The sequence below is a fragment of the Nuphar pumila genome, chromosome 5 (genome assembly GCF_984573655.1).
Source record: "Nuphar pumila chromosome 5, dmNupPumi1.hap1.1, whole genome shotgun sequence".
In the NCBI taxonomy this organism is placed as follows: domain Eukaryota; kingdom Viridiplantae; phylum Streptophyta; class Magnoliopsida; order Nymphaeales; family Nymphaeaceae; genus Nuphar; species Nuphar pumila.
This window is the reverse complement of record NC_143253.1, coordinates 135,435,036-135,455,505: the sequence shown is the minus strand read 5'-3', so window position 1 is coordinate 135,455,505 and position 20,470 is coordinate 135,435,036. Positions and strand designations below refer to the sequence as shown.

Sequence of the window (20,470 nt, the reverse complement as noted above, 5' to 3'; positions counted from 1 at the left end):
AGACAAGTTCGTGGTGGTCTACCTGGATGATATCGTGATATACAACAATAACATGGAAGACCATGTCGGGCACTTATGAACAGTGTTTCAGGTACTGAAGGAGAATGACCTCTATGTCAAACGAGAGAAGTGTCTCTTCGGGCAGTAGGAAATCAACTTTCTTGGCCACGTTGTGTGGTGTGGTGTGCTGCGTATAGATGAGCAAAAGATAAGGGTCATCCAGGAATGGGTTCTGCCAAGCAAAGTGCTAGAATTGCGGTCATTTCTTGGTTTGACAAATTATTATCGACGTTTTATCAAAGGTTATTATCTCATTGTTGCGCTTCTCATAGATTTGTTAAAGAAGAATCAGGTATGACTCTGGACATGAGCATGCCAAGATGCTTTTGATGGCTTGAAGAAAGCCTTAGTGAGGGAGTCAGTGTTGCAATTGCCTGATCACTAAAAACCCTTTGAGGTCCACACATACGCCTCAGACTTTGCCATTGGAAGAGTTATTATGCAGGAGGGTCATTCGATTGCATATGAGAGTCAGAAGCTGAAGGATGCAGAGAGACGTTATATGGTGCATGAACGTGAGATGACTGTCATCGTGTATTGCCTCAGGACCTGGTAGCACTACCTTCTGGGTGTCGAGTTCGTCGTCAAGACCGACAATGTGACTACGATCTACTTTCAGACACAAAAGAAGCTGACGCCTAAACAAGTTCGGTGGCAGATGTTTTTGGCTGAGTTCGACTTTGCTTTAGAGTACAAGGTTTGAAAGACCAATGTTGTTGCGGATGCCCTGAGCCGCAGGGCTAAACTGGCAGTTGCGCACGTGGAGCCTTCTGAAGTGTATTTGGAGGGCACATTGTTGAGCCACATATGTGAAGGGACATAGCACGATCCGACAACACAACACCTTGTTTATCTAGCACATACATGGTAGACTCGACAATTTTGGCTACAGGATGGCATCCTTATGACAAAAGGGGAACATATCTTCGTGCCGCGGAGAGGAAGCCTCTACTGAGAATTGCTTAAGGAGTGTCATGATACATTATGGGTCATCTTGGTCAGTAGCAGACCTTAGCAGTCCTTGAGTGCGGTTACTATTGGCCATAGATGAGGTACGACATTGAGGGGTATGTGCGAACATGCCTCATCTGCTAGCAAGATAAGGGGACAAACCAGAAGGCTGTCGGTCTCCTTGAGCCTCTGTCAATTCTAGAACATCATTAGGATAACATCTTCATGGACTTCATTATTAGTCTGCCAAAGGTAGAGAGCCTCAGTTTTATTTTGATTGTGGTGGATCATTTCTCAAAGTATGTCACCTTCATCTCAGCTTCTAAGGAGTGCCCTGCAAAGTTGTTCGTAAAGCATGTGGTGAAGCATTGGGGCATACCAAAGAGCATTGTGAGTGATCGCGATGCTCACTTCACGGACAAGTTCTGGCGTGAAGTATTTCGGCTACTTGACTCTGATTTGTTGTTTTCAACAAGCTTCCATCCGCAGACAGATGGACAGACAGAGCATATCAACGGGATACTTGAGCAGTACCTTAGGCACTTTGTTAGTGCCAATCAAAAAAATTAGGCGAAGCTCCTTGATGTGGTACAATTTTGTTACAATCTACAAAAGAGCGAGTCTTTAGGTCACAACCCAGTTGAGATAACCACGGGGCAGCAGCCACTAACTCCGCACACTCTTGCCGCATAAAAAAAGGGAAGGTCATCATTCACCTATCAGTTTATTCGAGACTGGCACAAGCAGAATGAGTTGGCAAAAACATTCTTACACAAGGCAACAAAGAAAATGAAGAAGTGGGCGGACAAACATCGTCGGCCCACTGGGTTCCAAGTTGGGGACTAAGTGTTGGTGAAGTTATATCCTGGGCGTACAAACATCTTCCGTGAACTGCTCAGAAAGTATGAAGTACCCTTCACCATCACAAAGAAGGTGGGCAAGCCGGCGTATAAGCTGGAGTTGCCCTAGACTTCAAGATGCACCCAGTGTTCCACGTGTGCAACCTCAAACAGTTTCATCTAGACGCTGTAGATCCAGAACACGGTGTACCATAACATGCTCCCATCATGCAGAGGGCCCCAGCAGCACAATGGGCTGAGAAGCGTCTTAGTAAGATCTTTCGTTACAAGGTCAAATACTTGGGTGAAGCAAAGAAATATCTAGTGCAGTGGGAGAAAGCAACCGAACCAATGTGGAAGCCTGCATTTCGAATGAATAGCCGCTATCCAGCTGAAGTCAGGGCTTACCATGAAACAAATGGCACAGAGGACAGTGCATGATTTGAAGGGGGGAGCATATTCTCTTGCGACTTACATTGTAAAGTTGTGCTTAGAGTCTGTTTTGCTTTTGTTGAGTCTGATATAAGATGTCCAGTTCAGGTGAATCAATACCCCAAAGGGGCAGCCCGTATGCTTGAATTGTAATAGCCCTCGGGCAAAATTGTGAATGAATTAAATGTGTTGAGCTTTCTTTTGTTCACCCTCATTGTGATTGCTTCTTATGATTGCAATTATTCTCCTTTTATTCTCTCTTGCACTCTGATTACAAGCTTTCACGACTGATAAGTAAGCTTGCGGCAGTAAGGAAGGACCGTTGCGCTGCACTGACCCATTGAAGGAAATAGGCCCGTGACAGAAACAAACATCAAATCATGGTGGTAGGAAAGTGCCATGCTGACACAAGTGGGCTTCAATTTTTTTCACTACCTATCATTATTTGTGCGTAAATTCATTTGTACCTTTCGTCTATAAAAGCTTTCACATGGTCTGAACTGACCGGATTTTTTTAGAAATTCATGCCCATTCCCACGTAAAGCCTTTTGTTTATATGAGAATAAAACAAACGTGACCTAAGGGCTTATTTGTTGCTTTGTTTCACTCAGGTACGTGGGAAAGTAGCGCACCTTAAGAAGATGAGCCATTTCCCCACATACGGGTCATGTGAAACAAACGCAATGCCGGCCCCATGTTGGACCTGCATTTTCATAAGAAAATGTGCTTTTCATATAAAAACGCAGCGGCGCATGAAACAAACAGGCCCTTAACGAGAAAATGCACAAGTGATGGAAGTTTACTGATTGACACCTTCTTTAAAGATTCAGCCTACAAGTGTAGATAGCTCTTGAGCTTTTATAAGCTGGGCTCACCTTACTGGCCGCATGTGCTGAGCCATAACTTTAGCCACTAAATAAGCGATAAAGCAACATGAAGCCCATAAATAGGGGCTCCATACACCTGGACAAAAGTTAAAAACGGCAAAATCTCGTCAGGAAAAAAAAAAACTCGAAAGATTTTGAAATTTTTCATAAATTTCGCATGTTTTTGGATAAAATCTCAGGAATAATAAATAAATAAATAATATAAAAATATTTTTTATAAGAAAATATAAACAAAATACATTTAAAATTAAAAATCTCGAGGGTTTTCATTATAAGTATTTTTTTTTTAAAATATAAATATCACGATATTTGTCGTGGTTTGAAAATCTAGCAAGAATTACCATTTTAAACTCAAGCAATTTCTCGCAATATATGCTAGATATTTATCACAGAGCACCTGGCTAGGTGGGTAAGACATTCAAGTTGAAAGACGTCAAGAGGTGAACCTAAGCAACAAGGCTCCTTGTTTGGCAAAGGGGGGAGCCAAGGATTTTTAACTTTTAAATGTTGCCAGTGCATGCATCGGCCGTACGAGCAGAAAAATGATAGGATACTAACCTGAATCGGTTAATTTTTAATAAAAATTAAAAAATACTTAAAATTAATTTTTAATTATTTTAATGGTTTTAACCCATGTCACGTTATGAATGACACAAAATATTTTTAAATTACTTTTTGGCCGATTCATATCGATTCACTTGAGAATCGGTATAGGCCGAATTCACCTGAATCATTGGCCAAACGATTCAGGGCCGATACCGACACTGACAACATTGGCTTTAACTACTTGGAGTAGGCCAGGTTTCCCTCATTAAAAATTAAAACTAAAGGGCCCGCGCGTAGGGCAAGTAGAACCGCGAGTCACACAGGTAACATCTGATCTTGATATTCTCGAGAAGATATCCCTGAGAAATCTTGATAAGCAATACGAATCAAAATCTCTATGAACCATTAGGCCCATAAAATGTACACGCCCGCGCACACAAAAGGCAAACAATTATAAACTTTAGAAGCCTGCACTCTTGAAACAATCAAGAGGTTGGGGATATCCTTACTATGCATTTCACTGGAAATTTAGGACAGGAGAATTGTGTTCCATGTTTGAAATTCCTCCATTATGGTAGTTGATTTGTTATGGCTCTTCAGTTTCATTTCATGAATCTTGTTCAAAACTGAAATAAACCAATTCATGGGCATCTTACCGCTCATAAGATGCAAGGATTTCTGCACGCTGTAAACAACTGCAATACGCAAGTATATTTTCAGCACCAGCATTCATACACTTTTACGGTCTTAAAGAAAACTTTTCAGTTGCTTGATAATTGAGGATCAAAACCAATGCACAATTAGAACTACGACAGATCGTGCAGAGAGAGAGAGAGAGAATGGCTGTAAATGATCAATTTATATCGATATGCAGAAAGAAGCATGAATGGTAAAACATTTCCTAGATCAGGATTCGTCATATGCAATCATCTGAATCCCGAGAGATAAGAGATTTTCATCACAGTGCTGCAACATCTAAATCCAGTTGAACAGAAACAACAGAGAAGAAGAGGAGCAGAACTGGAGAGCTGTTCAATAATATAATTTCTACAACGAGCCTTCAGCCCAATGAAAAACATCATCACCTAGCATGGTCACCAACGTCATCTGAGATGTTAAACAAGAACTGGGGAAGTGATGCTACTCGAGGAAGGCTAAGCAGCAAATCTCCAAGGGAGTCTTTTCTAGACAATGCAGAGTTCTGCTTGCTGCTCACATTGCCAAGCTCAGGTTTAGACGAAGTTGCAAACTCAGGCATTTTGCCATAACCCCCCAATGGGGACACAGTATCATCATCATCATCAGATTGATCATCGGTTTTGTCTTCAGCTTCACCATTGTTTTCACAGTTTGTCAGTATTGCTTGATCAGTAGTTGCATTCCTCTGTAGAAGACAATAGAGAGAGTTCACCCTTGACATAAGATGCTGCTCATCAGAAGCCAGGGAATTCTGTGAATCACTCAGCAGATGCTGAGTTATCTCATCCAGTATATCCTTATTCCACTGGCCTTCACCAGAGAGGAGAGGATTCCCGGAGGTCATCTGTTCTGTGATGCAGAGTTCAATATGATTTACCAAATCACTCATTGACATTGATGCATATTGTGCAGGAACCTTGAATTGTTCCCAAAGATTCGGCCCCTTTGATACATCATTTTCATTGCTTGGATGTTCTTCAATAGCCCTTGAATCCATCACTACAGCCAAATTTAGAACCATGTCAAGCAATGAGAACAAGGCTGGCATTTAACAAGGCCAAGCTTCCACTTGACCTCCCCAAATGTCAAAATTGATGCAACTGGATTAAAATAGAAGGAAGAAGTAAATTTAGGCTCTGTTTGGAAACTGGTAGTCGGATGGAGAATATGCACTTGAAGAAGTGGCAGCTGCCAAATCCTGGATTTGGCAGCTACCGCCTCTAGGAGGTGGTAGCTATCAGTTCCAATACAAAGGAGAAAGACATCACTTCCAGCCCATCCCAGCTAACAGTTTCCAAACGTCCACCGCCAAGGTAGTTTGACCAAGTTTTTACCAATTGCATTAACTCCCATCCCAGCTACTAGTTTCGAAACAGAGCCTTATTCTTTGAGAAACCTAAGGTCTTCCCTTGTCAAGATGAAAAAGGTCCACTGCTAGATCACCAATTAAAAGAAAGATCACAAACCCAGATAAATTACATGAATGTGCTGCTATCTGAAACGTGAATGATGACTTTATTGAAGCCTCCAGTTACAAAACTATACAAGTCTCAGTAGCAGCACATGTTTCCAAGGTATAGATGACCTTGTTCGTGTGTGTTTATGCACATGCATGCATATGGACATGTTTGTGTGCACATATGAGGTAGTGAAAAGCATGCACAGCAGCAGCACCTAAACTAGCAATTTTACACAAGGAGTGCCTAAAAAGGTACATGCACGCCAGAGGAAACATGCTAGTAGCATGTGTGTGCACATATTCTTGTTTTTTTATGCATGCACAATTACACACACATGTGCTTGTGTGTATGGACAAGCAGTAGGATTAGACAATATTACACGCTAGAACAGTTAGTACTGAAGATCAGATAATAGAAATTTAGGAGAACCTCTACAATATATCTGAAAACCCACTTCAATCATTTTCATGGTAACCGTAAACTGAAAAAACAAACTTGAAAAATGCACAACCAAATTTTGAATAGTTTAAGATCCTCTTAATACTTGATCAAAAGAGTTTTTTATCATGTTTACACCGCTTGGTATTTCGAAAAGTACACAAATAGCATGGTTGTGGCATACCAAATCAAACTCCAGAAGCAACTTGGCTTGACAAACCCTTAACACCAGTTGCATGCATGTTTCCAAAGCACTGTGGTTTCCAATATTTCAAAATTATACCAGAGATATAACAAGCTTCAGGAGCATACCTGAGCTAGGTGAAGGAGTTTCCTTAAACACAGCCTCATGCACTCCCCCAACATGATCCAGAGGCTCGCTCTTAAAGCCTGATGATTGAGCAGAACATGTTGATGCAGAGTCGTGAAACCCAGAGAATGCTGACACATAATCATTCTTCAAATGGTCAAATCCATGGCGTTTTAAATCATCTTGGGCTTCAAATGCAGATTCCCTGGGATCAAAGTATGGAGAATCTAAGGTTATATCTTCTCTCTGACTTAGCAAGTTCAAACGGAGATCACACTGGATGAGATTCTCAAAATGTTTATTAAGCAATCCATGAGGAACCTGTAAGAAATGTCTCCTGCATACACAGATTTGAGAAAATCAAAGATCAATGTGAATATAAAATTATATAAGCCCCCCCCCCCCCACACACACACACAGAGAGAGAGAGAGTAGCTAGGAAAGCATAATCTGTGATCAGCGGAGAAAAGGGAGAGAGTAGAAACAATATTGATTTGGAATTCAATCAAGTACGATGCTAGGACTTAAGATAAACTTTATGAAAGATTTATGCATACGTATAACAAGAGACCCTAAAATTAGATATATGGAAGGATTCACAACAGTGCAAACAAAAGGAGGATTTTGTTAGAAACGACAGAGGTGAAAAACAGAAAGAAAGGAGTAAGCAACAAACTGTCACTCCATAAAAAATTACACTTACTAGAATGTAACCTTATGACAATGATATGATCGAAGTAATTCTACAACAACCAAATTACCTGTGTATAGTTGCTTGGCCTTTGGTAAAGTCTGTGGTTGCCTGCCATAGGGTATGCTTCCTGGGCTGTGGATTAGTCTCCCTGAAAAAGAGAGGCTGTCTGGCCAACTGAACCAGATATCAAGGCAATCATGTCATAAAAGGATAAAACACAAAAAAATATATATCTATATAAACCTAAGTAGTAGAACAGTCATGTGGCATTACCACTATATCAAGAGTGCCTGGCCCATTGTCTGGAAAAGTGGCTTTCAAAGCAGTGATATCTGACCACTGGATCTCAATTTTGCTCTTGAGACCACCATCAAGAACTTCCCACACAAGCTTATGCTTTGCAAAGTAGCACTTTGCAACTAGATCACCCTCATACCTCGATACACACTGCATTAGATACCAGATAAATGGGACAAATACGATTAAAAACTGCAAGACTTTCACAGCTACCAAAAAAGTGCAACATCTAGGGAAGATTAATAAGAAGAAAGCAGCATGAAGGCATAGAATGTAGATGAACAAACAATCCCAAATACTTTCAACCAGAATATAACACATAGTCTTGTTAATGTATCGAAACTATTTAACCATAGATACCTCCCAAGAACCAATCCTTAATAGCGAGGCAGGGAAATTGGATGCCTTCAGCTTGTCGGCTGCACCAGATGTTACAGCAGCTTTTGAGTCCCATCTTGCCGAATCCAAATCTCCAATGCCATAGACCCCAACTGCTGCAGAATCCCCTTGAGAAAGTCGCATCTGAATCAAATCCAACAGAGATGGACTTTTTCTCAATCGCAAACCAAGTGGGCTAGGTTCATCCAGTGGATTGTACAGGGCTGGTTGGGGTGGAATCATGCTAGTCCCCGTGCTCCACTGCCACGAGACACAAAATAAGAAGTAAGGATAGATGGGAGCTTTTCGCACACAAAAGCAAAACCAAGCATCTGCATTGTCATAGTCTTTAGTCCGATTCCAATCGGCAATCGACTTCAACTTTCTGGCCAACAAAATTTCACAAAGGAAGCATACCTACTATACACATTCACCACCAACCCCTCACAAACAGAAGGCATTGATGAATCATCACAAACCACCATTTGTACACCATCTAGGCGCTTTCAAACATCAAAACAGCGCTCGATAACAATACGAAAATTGTCAGAAGAATCATTCAACCAAAAATAAATCCCAACAGTATCCGCTTTTTGTTAGGTGTAAGAAAGAATGGAGAGAAATTCAAAGAAGGAATGAGGTGTTTAAGATAGAGGTCTTGATGAGGTGGAATAGTCCCATATTGCTTTTGCATGAGTTTTCTGAGAGCTTTATAAGCAATTAGTGAACTCATACACTTGTTCCTGAGAACAAGGGAGTGGGATGACCACCACACACACACGCGCGCGCGCCCGCCCGCCGTGTCGTGTCGTGCCGTGCTGAGCCGGGCCGGGTCGGGTCGGGCTCGGGCTCGGGTTCGGGTTCGGGTTCGGGTAATTGGCCCTTTAGGGCCATATCCAATCAAGACAAGTATCTTTTTACCCATAGTTTCTTTGGATTCGGTAACGGGTTATGAGAATGGATAACGGGTCACGACTCCTCGGATTCCGTGCCCGTTATGGAACTTCGGATTCCGTAACGGATCTCGATCTTTCGAAGTCCGTTAACGGATCACGTCCCCTCGGATTCCGTAACGGGCTCCTTCCACGTTTCATAACCGTTCGTGGGTTATAAAAGCGTGGTCAGGGGTGGGGTTACGGAGATGCTGAGACAGGCGATTTTCTGAAGGAGAGTTCTGCGATTTCCCATCTCCCCTGTTACTCTCTCTCTCTTTCCTGTGAGTTTTTCCGAAAGAGTGGTTCTGCAACTTTGGTTCGAAGAGGCTGTTTTCGAAGGACGATCCGCCGGAGTGTACCGTTCGGTTCGTCGTGGCTATTGTATCCTGGGGGAAGGACGCCGGACCCTGATTTGCACAGTATGTGGGGGCGAATCTTCTCTAAGGGGAGTACTTTCGTACGCCTTAGCCTATTACATAAACTAAACATGTTCATGTTGTTTTCTTTATGTTCTATGCATCTGTTTAATCTTATGCTGTCGTCTGGATTTTGGTCTGATGCGGAAAATGCCATGCTTGCTCCCTGTTACTGTTTCGGTCGTTTGTTAATCATGTTATTTACACTGTTATATTTCTTGATTTATTTCGTGTTTTATATCATGATGACGATTGTGAAACTGTGTGACATGAAAGATGATCCAACAGTCTTAGAGAAGATTCTAAGCATGTCGTCTTCTTCTGCGTTTGTACCAAAAGTGGACATGTCCGGTATGCCGGAAAAGTTTGCCGGTCAGAACTTCAAGCGTTGGCAGCAACGCATGAAGATCTGGTTCACTACGATAGGGCTGTTGAATGTTCTGGAAGTCGACTGCCCTTCGGTGTCTGATACTAACCCTGACCCTGCTGCAGTTACTGCGGCTGTAGAGTGGAAAGAAAAGGACAGTATATGCCGTGGTTGCATACTGTTGGCTCTGTCCAACACATTGTTCGATGTGTACTGTTCTTCGTCTACCACTGCTAAGGGTTTATGGGATCAACTTGACAAGAAGTATAATACCGAAGACCAAGGTCTTGAAAAGTACTCTGTTGCCAAGTTTCTGAAATATCAGATGGTAGAAGGCAAGTCGGTCACTGAGCAGGCACACGAGTTTCTGCTACTGCTCCATAGTTTGGCTGAGGCTGAAATGAAACTTCCTGAGAAGTTTCAGGTTATGACCATCGTAGAGAAATTTCCTAAGTCTTGGGTAGACTTCGGTATGTCTCTCAAGCACCGTAGAGGAAAAATTTCTCTAGATGATCTTATGGTAGCCATTGCCATTGAAGAAGAGCATAGGAGCCAGAAACAGATCGTAATGCCAACTGAACCGCCTAAGGTGAACATGATGACCGGAGCTTTTAAGGGCAAAGGACAAAAATCGAAATCTGCAATGAAAAACCAGTTTAAACCTAAGGCCAAAATCCAGAAAAAGGCAAAGAACAAACCGTGCTGGAACTGTGGGCAGGTTGGGCACAAGGCTAAGGAATGTCCTTCCAAGAAGGCCAAAGCTCATGGGACCACAGAAGGAACGCCTCAAGTCAACATGGTGACTGAGGTCGTTGGGACCAGTACTGGGTATGTTTCTGTTAACCCACAAATCTATCACGTTTATGAGCCAACTGAGTGGCTGGTTGACACTGGGGCTAATGTGCACGTCTGTGCTGATAAGTCTGTCTTTGTCTCATACCAGGCTGCTGCAGGCAGATCCGTGACTATGGGCAATTCAACGGCTGCAAAGGTGTTAGGAATTGGACGCGTGGATCTGAAGTTTCCTTCAGAACGAGTTCTATCTTTACACAGAGTGCACCATGTGCCTGTAGTTAGAAGGAACATTCTTAGTGGTTCATGTCTTGTTAGAGAGGGTTATGAATTTAACTTTAAATGTAATAAAGTTGTTATTTTACATTCTGGAACTTTTATTGGCAAGGGGTATTTAGATGATGGTTTATTTAAAATTCGTGTTGAACATGTTTGCAGTGATAAATTAGAAAATGATGTATCTTTTGACTCATTGTCTAATGTTGCTTATAACATAGAATCATCTGACTTATGGCATAATAGATTAGGTCATGTGAATTTCAACTCTGTGAAACGCATGATGAACTTGAAAATAATTCCTGAACATTCCATTGATAAAACTAAAAAATGTGAAATTTGTGTGCAAGCAAAGCAATGTAGGAAACCATTTCATACGATTGTTAGAGATTCTGAAATATTGGATCTGGTGCATACAGATATCTGTGAGTTTAATGGAGTGTTAACTAGAAATCATAAAAAGTATTTTATCACTTTTATAGATGATGGCACTAAATACTGTTATGTGTATCTGCTAAAATCAAAAGATGAAGCTTTTGATAAGTTTCTTAACTTTAAGAATGAAGCAGAAACACAAACTGGTAGAAAACTTAAGAGATTGAGGTCTGATAGAGGAGGAGAATATACCTCTAATAAACTCGATGAATATTGCAAATCTGTTGGAATAGTTCATGAGTTTACTGCTCCATATTCTCCTCAATCCAATGGGATTGCAGAAAGAAAGAATAGAACCCTAACTGACATGATAAATACTCTACTTGGGAGTTCTGGATTACCTACCTATATGTGGGGGGATGCTCTGAATACGGCTTGTCATATTCTGAATAGAGTACCTCAAAAGCATAAGGATAGTAGCCCTTTTGAACTCTGGAGAAATAGGAAAGCTAGCTTAAAATACCTTAAAGTGTGGGGGTGCCTTGCTAAGGTACTTGTCCCATAACACAATAGGAAGAAGCTGGGTCCTAAAACAGTAGATGCTGTCTTTTTGGGTTATGTAGAGAACAACTATGCCTATAAGTTCTTAGTAATTAAGTCTGTGATATCTGGCATAGATGTTAACTCTATTGTAGAGCTTCGAGAAGCTACATTCTTTGAGGATGTATTTCCCATGAAAGTTGGTGTACCTCATAATCTGTCTTCTTTAGATATACCTTCAACTTCTGGTTCAATTCCCGAACATGTGGAAATGATGACAGATGTGGGGGTAGAACCATCTTGTTCCCATCCTAGACCCGATGAGTCTGAGGAAGTGGTTGAACCTAGAAGGAACAAGAGACCAAGGATTACCAAGGATTTGGGAAGTGACTTTATCACTTACCTTATCGAAGATGATCCTCCCACTTTCCGAGATGCAATGGCTTCACCTGAAGCAAAGCATTGGAAAGACGCCATCAAGAGTGAAATGGACTTCATTATCTCTAATGGTACTTGGGAACTGGTTGACCTCCCTCGTGGTAGTTCCACAATTGGGTGCAAGTGGATCTTTAAGAAGAAGTTGAAACCAGATGGATCTATTGACAAGTACAAGGCGAGACTGGTTGCCAAGGGGTTCAAACAAAAGGAGGGAATAGATTACTTTGATACCTATTCTCCGGTTACCCGGATGACCACTATTAGGGTGCTTATTGCACTGGCTTCCATTTATGATCTCTCGGTCCATCAAATGGACGTGAAGACCGCTTTCTTGCATGGCGATCTTGAAGAAGAGATCTATATGGATCAACCTGAGGGTTATGTGGCTCCTGCTAATGAAGATAAAGTTTGTAGACTTGTTAAGTCATTATATGGACTGAAACAAGCCCCTAAACAATGGCATGAGAAGTTTGATAATATTATATTATCATTTGGCTTTGTTGTCAATGAATCTGATAAGTGTGTTTATTGTAAAGTTAAAAGTGATGGTTGTATTATTTTATGCCTGTATGTAGATGATATTCTACTGTTTGGTTCCAATATGGGAATTGTTAATGAGACAAAGTCGTTTCTTAGTAGTAAATTTGATATGAAGGATATGGGTGTTGCAAGCGTGATCTTAGGCTTAAAGCTGACTCGTTCAGCTGAAGGGTTAACCATTTCTCAATCTCACTTTGTCGAGAAAGTACTTGTGAAATTTGGTTATAACCAAGGGAGATCTGTAGCAACTCCATATGACCCTTCTATCCCTCTTCATAAGAATACGACTGGTGTTCCTGTGTCTCAATTGAGGTATTCCCAGATTATTGGAAGTTTGATGTATCTTGCAAATTGCACGAGACCGGATATTTCGTTCTCCGTGACAAAATTAAGTAGATACACAAGTTGTCCAAATCGCACTCATTGGAAGGCATTGGACAGGGTACTTAGATACCTGAAAGGAACCATTTCTTTGAGTTTGCATTACAAGAGATTCCCTGCAGTTCTTGAGGGATATAGTGATGCGAGCTGGATAGCCATGAACTCTGGCAGTTATGGCATGACAGGGTATGTATTTACCTTGGGTGGCGGCGCAGTCGCCTGGAGATCAGTAAAGCAGACCATCTTGTCTCGGTCTACTTTTGAGGCTGAACTCTGTGCTTTAGATGTCACTGGATTGGAAGCTGAATGGTTAAAGGGACTTCTTGAGGAACTTCCTTTAATGTGCAAGCCAATTCCTGCGATATCTGTGCATTGTGACAATATGGTCACTATTGCAAAGATTAAAAGCACAAAATATAACCAAAAGCAGAGGAGACACATCCAAGTTAGGATAAAATCTGTAAGGGAACTGGTGTCTCAGTTAGTGGTTGCTGTGGACTATGTTGGATCCAAAGAAAACACAGCTGACCCATTAACGAAAGGACTAGATAAGTCTTTAGTCCTAAAATCCAGAGAGGGGATGGGACTGAAACCCATCAGTAGTTCATCTACAGTAGCAACCCAACCTATCTGAGTGGAGATCCCACAAAGTAGGTTCAATGTGGTAATAACAAGCTGTAGGGTGAACTGGTTTGCACCTTACTAAAGATGATACTTTGTATCTGTGTCTGTTACTCTGTTCACTCTGGAAAGGTGTTGTAGCTGCAAGTTAAGGAAGAGTTAAAACTCTGAATGGGTTCAAAGTCTTCAAGGCGAGATGTTAGCAGTGCATCTTTGGAGAAGCCCACCTATGTGAGTGTGACTGTGTGGCCGCAGTTCAAGGAATTGGATTATTCCTGAAGTCACTCATGAAACAGGATTCGGGCGCATGGCCATTAACGCGCCGCCCCTAAAGATTACAACCAGAACCTTTATCATGTTGTTGCTGATGGACACTCATACACCAAAGGTTCAAGTTCAAGACTTCAGTTCACTTCGTTCCTGTGGGGGTAAAGTTAGTCAACTAAGGTAGTGGTTCAAACCGGAAGGTACCATTGCTGAAAGCATGATATGTCTTGTTGCAGAATGTCTTTTTTAGCACTTTTGTTTCCTCCCGCTTCATTCTTTGAATTTGTGGGGAAATGTTAGGTGTAAGAAAGAATGGAGAGAAATTCAAAGAAGGAATGAGGTGTTTAAGATAGAGGTCTTGATGAGGTGGAATAGTCCCATATTGCTTTTGCATGAGTTTTCTGAGAGCTTTATAAGCAATTAGTGAACTCATACACTTGTTCCTGAGAACAAGGGAGTGGGATGACCACCACACACGCGCGCGCGCCCGCCCGCCGTGCCGTGCCGTGCCGTGCCGAGCCGGGCCGGGCCGGGTCGGGTCGGGCTCGGGTTCGGGTAATTGGCCCTTTAGGGCCATATCCAATCAAGACAAGTATCTTTTTACCCATAGTTTCTTTGGATTCGGTAACAGGTTATGAGAATGGATAACGGGTCACGACTCCTCGGATTCCGTGCCCGTTATGGAACTTCGGATTCCGTAACGGATCTCGATCTTTCGAAGTCCGTTAACGGATCACGTCCCCTCGGATTCCGTAACGGGCTCCTTCCACGTTTCATAACCGTTCGTGGGTTATAAAAGCGTGGTCAGGGGTGGGGTTACGGAGATGCTGAGACAGGCGATTTTCTGAAGGAGAGTTCTGCGATTTCCCATCTCCCCTGTTACTCTCTCTCTCTTTCCTGTGAGTTTTTCCGAAAGAGTGGTTCTGCAACTTTGGTTCGAAGAGGTTGTTTTCGAAGGACGATCCGGCGGAGTGCACCGTTCGGTTCGTCGTGGCTATTGTATCCTGGGGGAAGGATGCCGGACCCTGATTTGCACAGTATGTGGGGGCGAATCTTCTCTAAGGGGAGTACTTTCGTACGCCTTAGCCTATTACATAAACTAAACATGTTCATGTTGTTTTCTTTATGTTCTATGCATCTGTTTAATCTTATGCTGTCGTCTGGATTTTGGTCTGATGCGGAAAATGCCATGCTTGCTCCCTGTTACTGTTTCGGTCGTTTGTTAATCATGTTATTTACACTGTTATATTTCTTGATTTATTTCGTGTTTTATATCATGATGACGATTGTGAAACTGTGTGACATGAAAGATGATCCAACACTTTTGCCGTTACTTAAAGATCATCGCACCATCTAGCGACTCACACTTTGCATACAGCAGACATTTTAAGGCAAATACAACCCAATTTACTCCCAGAGCAATTCTCCATCATTCAATCACCGCAAAATGAACAATTCTCTACTAAACCCTAAATATCATGATCACGACTGTTTCACACCGATTTCTTCCCCCACCCCCACCCCCACCCCCCCAAAAAAAGAATATGAGATAGCAAAATCCCCCAATTCATCCAGAATTTTGAACAACCAAACCAGACAGACTCAACAAAAAACCCTACAATTCCTTCATCGAAGAATCAGATGCACAAAATCCGCCCAGAAAATGAAAGAAGGAAAAGGGCAAAGAAAGAACAGTAACGAATTTAAGGAGAAAAACGCACAAAAACGACGGATCCGATCCCTACCTGCTGGAACGTCACCGGAAACTTGGACCTCTTTCTCGGCGGCCCACGCTCCTCCTCGGACAGCTCCTCGTTCTCCAATTTCACCGGCAATCTATTCACCGTCTCCGGTTCCGGGAACGCGGCCGCCGTCGGCTTCATCGCTGCCTTCTTCGAATCCAGCCCGCCGGAATTCACGATCTGAACCATACGACGCAGGCGAGATCTCTTCACAAAACCCTAGAATTGCCACGGGCAGTGGGGGAAGACGAATCGGAAACCATAAATTAGCAGGAGCGATGAAGGATGATCTCTGGCAGGACAAAATCTACGGACGAGATCGAGGGCTGACGTAATCCAACGGCATCCACGGAAGAATCAGACGCGCTTTGATCCCCATCGCTCCGATTCTCTCCAAACCTTCCCTTCTTGGCTTCTTCCTCACAGACGGCGAAAAAAACGAAAACGAAAATATTTTACCCTTTTTCGTGCGTACGGAGAATGGGGATGGATAAATTGTTTGATTCTTTCCACCAAATAAGCCGCCACGCTTTTATTTGTAGAGCGGTTAATGACTTCACTGTCCCCAACCTATTTGGATTATTTCTACGTACTTTTCACGGAAGGGTTAAAAAGAGCGTGAGGTTTTTTTTTTTTTTAGCAATTTGAGAATCCCGGCAAGGGGAATGTACGGTACTAACGGTGTGACGCAAACGACCCTCGTCTACTCCAATTGTATGATACAGAGCACAGTGACAAAAAGTTAAAAACGGCAAATTCTCGTCAGGAAAAACAACCCAAGAGAGTTTGAAATGTTTTGCATTTTTTTCAGCAAAATCTTGGGAATAAAAAATAATTTTTATAAGAAAATATAAATAAAATACATTTAAAAATAAAAATCTGGAAGGTTTCATGATAAATATCTTTTAAAAATATAAATATCACAATATTTGTCATAATTTGAAAATCTCGCAAGAAATTATTTTAAACTTTCAGCAAGTTTTTATAAATCTCACGATATTTGTCACAGAAATAATGTTTGATAGTTTATCTAGGATTGAACGAAATGAACAAAAAAGATGGACTTCAACAACTGTACCAAGTCTAACATTTGTTTTCACCGTAATCACATGTGTTCCAAATGTTTGTTCTTTAATAACCATGTCGTAGACAACTTGGACAGCCATGAATAATGGGTCCGATTACTTCATTTTAGATCACAAACGAGCTTATTATTGATTTTTTGATAATCTAATTATAAAAGTAGGTCTAAAATCATGAATTTTACCTTGAATATGAACTTTTCTTTCGAATATGAATCTCAAATTGGATCCATACAAAACTTATGTAAAACAACTACGTAATAACTTTTTTGATATTTTGGCATTTTAATTGGTATCAGATATGAATTCAATTATAAACATATGTAAAAAATCATAATTTTTTTAGGTAAACATGAATCTTGAATTGGATCTAAATACCAAAACATACACTAGCATACGCAGAACAACTACGCAATAAATTTTTTGATATCCCGACGTTATAATTGGTATTAGATATGGATCTAATTATGAAAGTATGTCTAAAATCATGAATTTTTTCTTCAAATATGGATCTTGAATAGGATCCAAATACCAAAACATACAACATAGTATGTCAAACAACTATGCAATAACTTTTTCAATATCTAGACGTTACAATTGGTAATCGGATATAGATCCAATTACGAACATATGTCTAAAGTTAACCAGAAAATGCAAAAATGCCCTTTGAAAGTAGCAAAAAAAACAATAAATGGTAACTTCATCAATATGAACAACTGCAAAGCAGAGTATTACACCCAAAAGGGCCCAACCCTTTATTGAGTATGAAAGTTGTCCCATAGCAAAAAGAATAAGAAACAAATGCATTGCAAGTTATGGTTACACTGGAAACACATGTATGTCTGATGGAAAATAATGACCGCTCTCTCTCTCTCCATGATCAACTGTATCTACATGCAAATTTTCATCCAAGAAAGATACAGTTGCATCTCCCCTCAGTGAAATATTGCCACGACTAGACTCAGAATTCTCATAGTTTACAGGACAAGGATCAGATTCTTCAACAGGAATGTCAATTTTGTCTTCTACCTTCTCATTTGATGATGCGCCAATTGAGGGTAGATCACTGACTGGTTCAGCAGGCACATTCTTGATACCTGGCTTTGCACAATTTCTTAACTCCAAATTTGTCAAAATGCAAGGGGAGAACAACATGGATGTTGGGGAATTCTAAAAGAGTGATGCCTGCCAACTGATTGCTTAGATCAGAATTGATGTCCAACTCACGAAAAGGTGACTCAGTACCTTCCAATAAGAAAAATGCAATGGAATATTTTTACAAAATTTCATTCTCATGTTTGGATATGATATTTGAAAGAAACCAGCATCTTCACCCTTATTAAAAACTTCAGATTGTCCAGTGAATGAAACATACACCTTTTCTGATAAAGCAGGAACTTTTTCATTTCAGAAAACACTAGTTGGCATCAAACTGGGGAACTTTGACTTGCAACAATTCATGGATAAACTACCTATGTAATGTCAAAATATTCTGAACAGTAACACCAGTGGCGGTAAATTCAGCGATGTCTCTAAGTACAGCATGGCCATTACTCAAAATTAGATCAACAAACAAGATTATCTGCATTTAAGCCTATAATAGAACAACCAAAAATGCCAGGCCAAAACAAAACCATACATAAACCACAAAGAAAACCTTACCCATGGTCGATAAAAAGAACATCTGTTGAATGGAAGCTCCACTCAATTGTCCAATAAATGGATTTCTTCCTGCAGACAAAAGGGAGGCAAAAAACATAAGAAATGCATTCTTATTTCGGTCCACAACTTCACTAAAAAAAAAGGAGGATCTTTACCACAGAACTACATGCAGTTCATATGCAACTCTACAATGCATTCTACCTGTAAAAAGCATTTGATAACAAGCAGAATTCTTTCACAGGCAGCAATTGAATATATAGGAAACAGAAGAAGCAGATTACTGTTTTGATCAATATTACAATTGGGCAAAAAACAATGCCATCCAAGATCATGTTGCGAAATGGAGATAGTAGAGAATAATATCTGATTGAATCTTACTTTTCACAAATGCTGAATTTGAAGTCTATGCACCAAGTGGATAATGCCCATGGGTCAGGTCACCTAGTTTGAAAAGTATAATAGTTTTCTGGACAATTGATAGAATGAACTTGTACCTTGTCCATGGTACTGATAAATTCATGAAAACACGGGATTCATTGATTGTAGATTGCAGGTTACCAAGGCCCAAAGACCTTGTACACTGACATAGAAATGTTGAAACTAAAACCGGACTTGAGAATGCTCGAAACACAGGATCGGTAACAGTTTGCCTCCCAAAGTTTAGAACCTGACTCTAGTTACAAGTAACAACCACACAAATGCTTCTTATTCATGCTGGTGTTCATGGTGCACAAAAGGTCAAAGTCTTATCATTTCAAGACTCATTATATTGGAGTATAGCAAAATGACCCTTTTCTGTAGATGTATACAAAAGGAATGACACAGTCCATCTAGAGATTTAGGAATAAAACATGGAAATGAATGAGCACCCACATTCTGATTCAGCATCACGAATAACATGTACAACCCCATCAAGTACATTGGTCACTGAGCAAGAAAAACCCCACAATTGCAGTCTTTGTTCCACCAGGTAAATAGGGCATCTATCGAGATGTAACATACAAAGACCATCACCATCAACGATCCCCATCCCTCACAATACCAAGCAGATTCTAGAGATTTTAAGATTGTACAAACACAAATCCATCAAAGAAGACGAAAACCAACACAAAATCTGGTGATAGGAAACGAAAGATAGACTGACCATCCATGATAAAAGGAGTGGACGAAATGAACAAAAAAGGTGGCGGCCATCGCCTTGCAACCCCGGTTCGTGCTCGCCACCAAGCACCCATCGGTGATGGCCATCGACACATAGACCTCCCAATTCCCCTTAATCAGCAACGGCCCCGCAATCCCCACCGGAATCTGCACATACCCGATCGGAAACTCGCAGCATCGCCCCAAAATCGACCCGTAATCAAACCCATCCAGCGGCAGGAGTTCGATCGACCTCCCGGAGACGTTCTCCAATGCCTTATGGCTCACCCCTAGCAACCGACCCTCGACCTGAGAGAGAGAAAGCATGGTCGGGTGATCCCGTCAATGCATTTTTTTTGGATGAAAAGAAGAAAAAAAAGAACGGAATACAACATTGGTTCTTATAGTTCTGTTCTTTTTATTTCAAGTTCAACAAATGTCATTCGTTTGATTGGAGAAGAATAAAGAAGAAGAAACCCTAATCAATAAAATCAAACAAAAATCCTTAATTTAAGAAAACCCTCAAATATAAAAACCTAAAAATGCCCTAAAAGTTTTTTATTCAATTAGAAATAAAAGAAGAAGAAAGAAAAAGAATGAAAAAAAAAGAAGAAAGAAAGAAAAGAGAAACCTCGTCCGTGGCCTCATCCCCGATGTTCGATATTTTTTTTGTTAAACTTGTTCTCTGTGTCCTTTTCTTTTTGTAACAAGGGGAGGGGTGTTACAAAAAGAACAAGTTTTTAACGATGCCGCTGACATTGTTCCGAGCATCACTGCATCCAACATATGTTTGAATCACTTTTACCCGCCCGAAATGGGAACTAAATGAACATGGGGGATCATGATTTTAACAAATGTTAGATGTTGTCCCGGGCCGACTTTGGAATGGGGCATGAACAATGCGG

The 20,470-nt window shown here is 41.0% G+C and overlaps 2 protein-coding genes across 2 annotated transcripts; both read right to left on the bottom strand.

The window, feature by feature from the left end:
* Window positions 1-4,556: 4,556 nt before the first annotated feature.
* Window positions 4,557-16,148, bottom strand: LOC149838897 (uncharacterized). Its single transcript, XM_090006868.1, has 6 exons — window positions 15,685-16,148; window positions 7,974-8,252; window positions 7,590-7,763; window positions 7,384-7,490; window positions 6,625-6,959; window positions 4,557-5,413 (listed from the first exon to the last, which is right to left on the bottom strand). The coding sequence occupies exons 1-6, from the start codon at window positions 15,868-15,870 to the stop codon at window positions 4,797-4,799; spliced, it is 1,698 nt and encodes a 565-aa protein (XP_089862994.1). The 5' UTR covers window positions 15,871-16,148; the 3' UTR covers window positions 4,557-4,796.
* A 1,369-nt stretch (window positions 16,149-17,517) lies between these two features.
* On the bottom strand, window positions 17,518-19,948 carry LOC149838896 (3-hydroxy-3-methylglutaryl-coenzyme A reductase 3-like). The gene is made up of 3 exons (XM_090006869.1): window positions 19,570-19,948; window positions 18,426-18,494; window positions 17,518-18,008 (listed from the first exon to the last, which is right to left on the bottom strand). The coding sequence occupies exons 1-3, from the start codon at window positions 19,890-19,892 to the stop codon at window positions 18,002-18,004; spliced, it is 399 nt and encodes a 132-aa protein (XP_089862995.1). The 5' UTR covers window positions 19,893-19,948; the 3' UTR covers window positions 17,518-18,001.
* Between the last annotated feature and the right edge of the window lie 522 nt (window positions 19,949-20,470).

Bases quoted from the DNA above. Each gene is read 5' to 3' on its own strand.
- LOC149838897 (XM_090006868.1), bottom strand. From the start codon at position 15,870: ATGGTTCAGATCGTGAATTCCGGCGGGCTGGATTCGAAGAAGGCAGCG. The intron at 7,764-7,973 runs GTATCTATGGTT...TATCTAATGCAG, and splicing joins TAAGGATTGGTTCTTGGGAG to TGTGTATCGAGGTATGAGGG. The intron at 5,414-6,624 runs GTATGCTCCTGA...ATTTGGCTGTAG, and splicing joins AACTCCTTCACCTAGCTCAG to TGATGGATTCAAGGGCTATT.
- LOC149838896 (XM_090006869.1), bottom strand. From the start codon at position 19,892: ATGCTTTCTCTCTCTCAGGTCGAGGGTCGGTTGCTAGGGGTGAGCCAT. The intron at 18,495-19,569 runs GTCAGTCTATCT...TTTTGTCTGCAG, and splicing joins CACTCCTTTTATCATGGATG to GAAGAAATCCATTTATTGGA.